Raw genomic sequence first — 8,521 nt, forward strand, 5'->3', positions numbered from 1 at the left:
TGCACAATCAAAGCAAACATGTACGCCTTTTGCCTTTTTTGTTGTTGTTAGAAAATAACAATCCAACCCATCTTTTAGAAGTATTGAACATTCTCAATAAGATCTGCAGCTTTGTTCCATTAGTTTAAATGTCGGTCAATAAAACCATTTAGAGTGTCTACAACTCCCACTTTAATGATTTTCTATGACTGTTTTCTAGATTGATCATGGTCTTTTTGTCGTTGTGTACCAAAAAACCCACCCAATAACTTCCACGTTTGTTCGAATATCATGTCAACAATGTCAATCCATAATTGCTGTTTTTCAGCACTGGTAGACTACTCGTATCAACCATTGTTTGTAGGCCTGAATGGATAAGTGGTAATGGATAAGTCAAACCACAAACGAAGAAAAGAAGGTGAGGAGAAGGAACGTAATCAAAAGAAAAAGAAACTGTCTGAAAGTGCATCAAAAAGCCTAAATACTTTGCATTTGTTCAAAAGTGCAGAGGCAAAGGGACCTGGAATCGGTGAAAATGTGGCAGAAGGCAGTATACTGGCACATGCAGCTGGACCTTCAGCAGTTGAAACAACGGATTTTGACCAAGTGAATGAAAGTAGTGGGTTGGCAGCTGCTGCTGATCTATCAGCAGGTGAAGCAACTGAACTTGACGAGGTGGATAAAAGCGGTGAATTACTTGCTGGACCATCATCAAGTGAAATGAAAGAAATTAAACCAACAAGTGAAAGGGAAAATTTGCCCTGGCTAGCACAGAACAGACTGCACTGAACTTAAAGCCCCCGGAAGTAATGATTTCAGGACTGACTACTTTGAAAAACAGCACAGAAGAAGAAAGGTTGTTGTTTTGGAACAATCATCCATGTCAGAAGACAGATAATTGAGTTGCGCAAAGATGTTTCATTCGTGAAGACGGTTCTAACAGATGGTGGCTGTCTTACAACAAAGACTTCCATTCACTTCACTGTTCTGTCTGCTTGGTGTTTTCTGCCACTTCAGACACATCGGCATTTCTTGAGGGGATGAAAGATTGGCGGCATGTACATTTTCGTATTGAACAGCATGAACGTTCGTCTTTGCATCGGCAATGCTCAACAGCATACCTGGTTGATAAAAGAACAAAAAACAATAAAGCACTTCTCACGTGTTGGCGAAGGACTACTGTGATGAAGTCAGAAAGACACGGCAAGTGATGAATCGAGTTCTGAATGTAGTTAAACTCATAGGCAAGAGGGAACTAAGCTACAGAGGAAGTACGGAAGAGGTAGCCTACACTTTGGACAATGCAGAAATTGACATAGCAACTCAGGACCAGTGCTCCATTGTCGTTCGATATTTGTGGATAAAACTGGCAACATCCAAGAAAGACTGGTGAACATTGTGAAGTGCGAAGAAACTACCGGCGAAGCTTTTGTGCAGATTGTTTCGGAAGTTATGCAAGGGTTGAATCTTGACCTCAACAATGCGCTGGGAACGCAACTGACGGTGCAGCAAACATACAGGGACACTATAGAGGTTTCAGTACTCTGCTTTCAAATAAAGCTCGAATGCAGATCCATGTTTGGTGCCACGCTCCTAAATTGAATCCTGTTGTTTCGAGTGCAACAAGTGCTGTAGTGAACAGTGCATCGCTATTTACTTTGATGAACGACATTGCAGTGTTCTTTCGGGAGTCTTATCAGCGGATGAACACCTGGAGCAGGCACTCGTTTGGGAACCATTGGTGAGACTAGATGGTGGTCAAAAGTTGCTGCCTTGAGGAAGGTGTTTGGTTCTTTCAACAGTCCACTCGAAGCTCTGTTTGTTGAAGTGATCACCAGTCTCAACGCTATACTTGTTGCTGACAACACCCAAGCAGTCGTAGTTGAAGCTAAAGTAAGGGGATACATTGATGCTCTACTCAAGTTTGAAACAGTTCTCACAGTGCAAGTGTATCTGCAAATATTTTCACGCACTACAGCCCTTTCTAAGTAACTGCAAACCGAGATGGTGGCGGAGTTGCTGTCAAACATGCAGGCCCTCAGGGCGGACTTCGAAGCTACTCAAAAGGCAGCTGCAAAGTTTGTTCAGTGTTCGAATGATGCACTGGAGTTGAGCGGGTCAGATTCGTTCGTGGAAGAGTCACTTCCTTCGAAATGGCAAAGACGACGTAGACGAATCGATGATGAAGTCTGTACAGACGGAGCTACCTCAACAGCTGATCCAATGAAGACATGTCGTGTTGAAGTGTACAATCGAATTGTAGACACCCTTGTTAACAGCACTGAACACAGATTTAAAGGATCTGCAGCGCCTAGATTGTTTGCTGCCTGTCCCTTCTTCATCCAAGAAATTTTGGAGAAGTCCCATCTGAGGCTATGGAAGAGCTGCTAAAGTATTTACTGAAATTTGACGATAGCGTTACCACTGAAGGGTTGCGAACAATTGCAAAGCCTTGGAGAACAATGAAAATAACTGACGAGGTCAGATGCAGATCACTATGAGGTGAAAGACAGTAATATTGACTGTAAATCAGAACTGAGCACACAAAATGTTTCAAGTTCAATTGTTACAGGTATCTCATGCAAAGCTTGCCCTCTCTGCTGTTACAATGTGCTACTCAGTTGAACCTCTTCACCGATGCTTACTTACAAAGGCATTGGGGTTGCTTACAAGTTACTATTAACCCTGCCTGTGTCATATGTTGCATGCGAACTGTCGTTTTCTGCCCTGAAGAGAATCAAAACCCGTCTCCGAAACACAATGACACCAGAGCATCTTGAGGCATTTATGCTGATGTCAGTGGAAAAGGAGATCTTGACCATACGGTACTGGACAATGAAGACATCATTGATGCTGTGGCCGCCAAAAGCAAAGAATTGTAACTCTCTAATGTTGTTTTGATTTGGTTGTACGAAATGTATGTTGTGTATTACAAAGCTGCTTATCACACACACACACAAACACACAAACACACATACACACACAAATATACATACATACATACATACATACATACATACATACATACATACATACATACATACACACACAAATACGCACGCACATATATGCACACATCCAAACACACACAAATACAATATGGGTGTTTTCGTCTGTTTCTGTGCTCTAACTAGTAACATAATAATAGTATGGAGGCTTAGAACTAAGTTGGCTTTGCGTGTTTTTCTTGGCCTTAGTGGGCCGGTACGGATGACAAATGCCCGGGCCGGTTTTAAGACCCAGTCCGCCCCTGGCTCTAACTGTGGTTGTGCCACATAGGAAACAATTTGGCTCCATTAAAAAAAAAATACATGTGGCAACGTAAGAGCTAGGCATTGAAAAACGTTAATTTGAGAGACAATGTAATTGACACCCCCCCCCCCCCCCACACACACACACACTACACACACGAGAAAAAAAGCACCTTTAACAACACCGACACACGTTATCAAAATTATTTTTTTGTGTTTCTTTTTTCATTTTTATTAAATCAGAGTGGAAATATCATTCTCAGTTCATAAATACACACCAACTGTTCCACGGGGAGGCAGACCTTCGCAACTAACAGCCTGGTTAGGTGAGGGGGAGGGGAGGGAGGGGTTACTTTCTACAATATCAGTTTTTACAAGTATGTTTTCATTTGAAAGAAAAAAGAAATGTATTTCTTACGAAAGTTGACTTTTTAAAAGTGTGGCAAGAAAACAACACAAACATTTTAGCTCCAAACTATTATTATATGTTGTTTCTTTTTATGGAAAAAGAGTAGACTATTTATTGATTGTCTATTTATAAATAAGATGGTCACCCCGGGAGGTTCGGAATGCTGCTTTCCCATATTATGTTTTTTTGAGCTACTGCCTCCTAAATGTGCTTACGGTTCTAGAAATTTGTTCGCTTCATCAATCTTAAAAAAATGATGATGATAATGATGATGGTGGTGATGATAATGATGATGATGATGATGATGATGATGGTGGTGGGGATGAGACTCAGTTAACATCTTGACCTGGCTTACACTGAGTTGTGGGCTGCTTCGCTTGAGGCTAAAAGAATCTCTTTATTAGCTCTTCCCCTCTTAATATGTAGGCCTATATACCCCCCCCCCTCTCCCTTCCCTCCTCAGTTTTCACAGTCATTTCAGAGGAAACTTATGAGGCGGAAGGTAGGGTCGTGTCAGTGCCAATATTTTCTTTCTTCGTTGGCCTATTATTTACGTAGGCTGTTTAAAGATTTCGCTTTTCCTTGAAATTTGTAGTGTTTGCTGATAAGTATTATGTGAACTCGGAAAGAACAATGCAAAGGCAACGATATACGTACCTTTCAGTTTCGCTCCAAGATGCTCCAGTTGGTTGAGCACCTAACACAGACACGAGGCAGGGTCATAGAATCTCAGAGGTCACCTTTAAAAGCGTTGGAGGAAAACAAAATTAAATACTCTTCAAAATGCCAGAGTTCTTGCATGGCATGGTCAAGGATTGGTGTAATGCATATACACATGGTGATAAAAAAACAAACAAGAACTGAACAGTTTTTACTATATATCTCGCTCAAAATGTGTAGTAAAATGTTGTAATTTGGAACAGATATAATTCATTCAAAAGGAATTTGTTTGACATAAAATTCAACAAGAAGAAACTTATTTTCGAAAACGGAAATGGCCTTTATAAGAACCACCTATAAATGCAAAATGCACCAATTTAAAAGATCTTGTAAGGAAAGTCAGGAAATGGTTTTTTCCTTTTCTTTTCTTTTAAAATCTAATCTTTCCATCCCTGTAACCTTGAAACAATATTTCTTTTCTCCTACAGAGTTCAAAAATATTTTTTTAAATTCTGGAATTCCGAGAACCAATAGTCTATGTGTGTCCTGCTTTAGACTCGACACATTCTAAGGTGTCGTTCGTAATGTTCAGTTGTGACCAAACACAAGGATCCACTCAACCATGAGTTCTCAAAGCCAGACACTCTGTACACCTTTCAGTATGGAGCTGTTTCAAGAGACCATAGGGGGAGGGGGGGGGTTATCCAAATAGAGAGTATTTGTGGAGTTGATATAACCTGAAAGGTGAACATGGGCTTTGCCAAGGAACCAAACGTCAGAGAGGAAATGTTCGCGCTTTTCAAGACGATCGAGGAATCATGAACACATTGCTATCCTCTGATAGCTTAGCAAACGGGAAAATGGCACAGCCGTAGATGAAGATCTGCCTTGAGAATGCGTCCCGTTGATATGTAGGAAAATCATTGCTGCAGACATTGTCTACAGACAGACGTCTCATAGGGCTCATCTACTGAATTATGCACCCTGGTGACGTTTTAAGGAGTGCGATTGGTGTGTGTTTGACCTGGAGTGATCGTTTTGACTAGGAGTATTTTAGTTTTGTTTCTCTACAGGTCCTAACTGATGGACCATTTCCACTCTCGACATCAAAGAAGGTCTTAAGGGAACTTGAACAATATTTCCGTACCTTGTGCGAAACTTACGATGAGTTGGTGCTGAGGAAATGTTCAATACAAAAAGCTCTCTGCTCTAATCTTAACCATGATCTCAGCAGGCAAAGGAAACTTGAGAAAAACTATCTGCAAACTTCTGTTGGCCTGTCAGACTACTGTAATTTGCAATAATATAGTGCAATCGTTGGGATGTTCAGTGGTAGGCCTAACACAAACAAGTGCGTCATCCAACAAAAATGGGGGCATCGCTGAAAATACGTTGGGTTTTTTTTAGGGCTATGTAGAGCAAAACTATTTTGTAGATTTATCTTAAATGAATATCAGACAAATTCCTTTTGACTTCTAATTTGAAACGCAAAACTTCAGTGTGGAGGAAAATATGAACAAAAAAGGTTGTACAGTTGCTGCTTTTTGGGGGATCACCCGATATTTTAAAACATCACATTTCCCGTAAAAAAAACAACAACAAATAAACCACACAAAAAAAGAAACCCCGAAAGGCAAACTGCTGGAGGTGCACTGATCACATGACTACTTTATTCTCGAAGTTCCAAGGCTCGGAGGTATAGACCTCCGTGATCAGTTTCCAGTACTTCCAGTAAGCATGGTTATTTATAAATGTGGCGAAAATCGGGCAGTGGAACCCCTTGTGCTTTGTGCAGTTTGTGGCGATTTTGGCTCTAAGCGTCATATTTTTGTTCAGGGCGTAGTTGTAGTACGTGACACCCCCGACCACGCTGGGGAGCATGCCGAAAAGGTACACGTCATCGATCCAGAAGAAGGGCGTGGTCTGTGCGGCCTCGTACAGCGGTCTCATCAGGTCTGACGTCATGATGACCACGAAGCCGCTGCAGTAGTCGTAAGGGAACGTTTGCTTGTGTGAGAAGACGTGTGGAGCTACACGCCACTTGCCCGTCCTCAAGATAGGCATCGTGTTTTTGTGCCACAAGTTGCAAAAGATCGACTTACGCTTACCGTTCATATGGTTTAAAAAGGAATATAACAACTTGTACATGTTTATTAAAACGTCGTCGTCGATTTTAAGGACAAATCTTGAGTTGGCGCAGTGTTCACTGATCCATCGAAACCCCATGACGCCCTTGAGAGTGAGATTGTGGTAGTCGTCCTTGAAGTTCCCCATGACCGTGTCATTGTATTTTGTATGTTCAGACCAAAGCACTCTCTCCAGAGTTTTGTTACTGGTCAATCCTAAGAGAAACGCCACTCGAACTTGGAAAGGCAAGAAATTCGACTGTTTTGCAAAAGAGTCTCTAATCCTCTGCCGCTTTTCCAGATTAGCGGGTGCAGTGTGAACGATGATAATTATATCGATCTTGTCGGCGTCTCTGCATAGATCTGGATTAACCATGATGTACTTCCCCACCATCTCCCCCGGATAGTATGCATCGTTGGTGAGGCTTGAGAAGTTCAAGTCTTCCTTAATGATTTGAATCTTTCGTCTCACGACCGGCGACATGGTTGTGACAGTTTGTGTTGGTAGAGGCGTGCTTTCTCGAGTCTTTCCCGACTCTACGTCGATACGATGTTCGTCCTGTTGGGCGTACTTAGCCTGTTGGGCTCGTTGGGCGAACATGCCTATCCCTTGGAAAGACAAGGAGAAAAAGAACAGGACGTTCACCGCTACGACGACAGTGATCACCAGGTTCCACCTCATCTTATGGCCAGTGCTCACGACCGTTACAGCTCAAAATCTTTTGTAATCTGAGATGAAGAAAAAGAGACAGTGTGCCATAAAAGGAGAGCATTCAAATCCTTCTTTCGTGTGGATTTCATATTTATTCATGAGAGATCCCATAAACGCCTAATCATGGTTCTAGATTAAAAAGTAATAAATATAATGCAGTCACAGTCTGGGAATTGTTAGATTTCTACTCATAATCTGAAGGTTTCGGGATTGGATGTTCTGGCTCATGAGGTGCACTCCCATCTAGTAAGGCGAACGATCATAACTGACATCTGTATTTTCGAGTTTTACCAGCTTCATGGGTGGTGGTGGAAGTGCGAAGAAACTATTTAACATACAGTAGGTCAGAAAGTTGTCAGTGTGTTATTTACAACAGGGCAGTTGAGTTCAAACAAAGTAAATAAAAGATTACCTCACAGAGATACTTATTTTTAAACGATCTAGAAAACAGTTTTGGTGGTGATAATACACAGTTGCCGTTTAGAGAACAAACCTGTGTTCTATGAAATAGATCTTTGGTGTCACTAGAGTAGGCCTGATCACCAAAGCACACTGTCAGCAAAGGTAGAAAGAAATGAGAAGACTCTGCTGTAGTGCACTGTTGAGACACTGGAATGGCCCATGAAATTGCAGCTTAAGTACATGTTGCACAGGGTTATACAAATAGTAAAAGGTGTATCTTTACAGACAATATGGGGAGATGTATGTGTGTGTGTGTGAGTGTGTGTGTGTGTGTGTGTGTGTGTGTGTGTGTGTGTGTTGAGGTTGCCAAAATAGACAGCATTTGTGGAGTTGATATTACCTGAAAGGTGAATATGGGCTTCGCCAAGGAACCAAGTGTCATAGTGGAAATATCCGCGCTTTTCAAGACGATCGAGGAATCATGAACACATTGCTATCCTCTGATAGCTTCGCGAACGGGAAAATGGTACAGTCGTAGATGAAACTCTGCCTTGAGAATGCGGACCGTTGGGATGAAGACGAGAAAAGTCATTGCTGCAGACAATGACATCGTCTACGGACAGACGTGTCATGGGGCTCATCTACTGATTTCTGAGCCCTGGTGACGTTTAAAGGGGTGCAAGCGATGTGTGTTTGACCTGAAGTAGTCGTTTTGACTAGGAGTATTTTAGTTTTGTTTCTCTACAGGTCCTAACTGATGGACCATTTCCACTCTCGACATCAAAGAAGGTCTTAAGGGAACTTGAACAATATTTCCGTACCTTGTGCGAAACTTACGATGAGTTGGTGCTGAGGAAATGTTCAATACAAAAAGCTCTCTGCTCTAATCTTAACCATGATCTCAGCAGGCAAAGGAAACTTGAGAAAAACTATCTGCAAACTTCTGTTGGCCTGTCAGACTACTGTAATTTGCAATAATATA

At 41.7% G+C, this 8,521-nt stretch overlaps 1 protein-coding gene across 1 annotated transcript; it reads right to left on the minus strand.

Moving 5' to 3' along the window:
* Nucleotides 1-5,942: 5,942 nt before the first annotated feature.
* LOC101856066 (beta-1,3-galactosyltransferase 1-like) lies at nucleotides 5,943-7,870 on the minus strand. Its single transcript, XM_005089728.2, has one exon. It carries the CDS (start codon nucleotides 7,105-7,107, stop codon nucleotides 5,956-5,958), a length of 1,152 nt encoding a protein of 383 aa, XP_005089785.1. The 5' UTR covers nucleotides 7,108-7,870; the 3' UTR covers nucleotides 5,943-5,955.
* Between the last annotated feature and the right edge of the window lie 651 nt (nucleotides 7,871-8,521).

Source organism: Aplysia californica, unplaced genomic scaffold, assembly GCF_000002075.1.
Source record: "Aplysia californica isolate F4 #8 unplaced genomic scaffold, AplCal3.0 scaffold00008, whole genome shotgun sequence".
NCBI lineage: Eukaryota > Metazoa > Mollusca > Gastropoda > Aplysiida > Aplysiidae > Aplysia > Aplysia californica.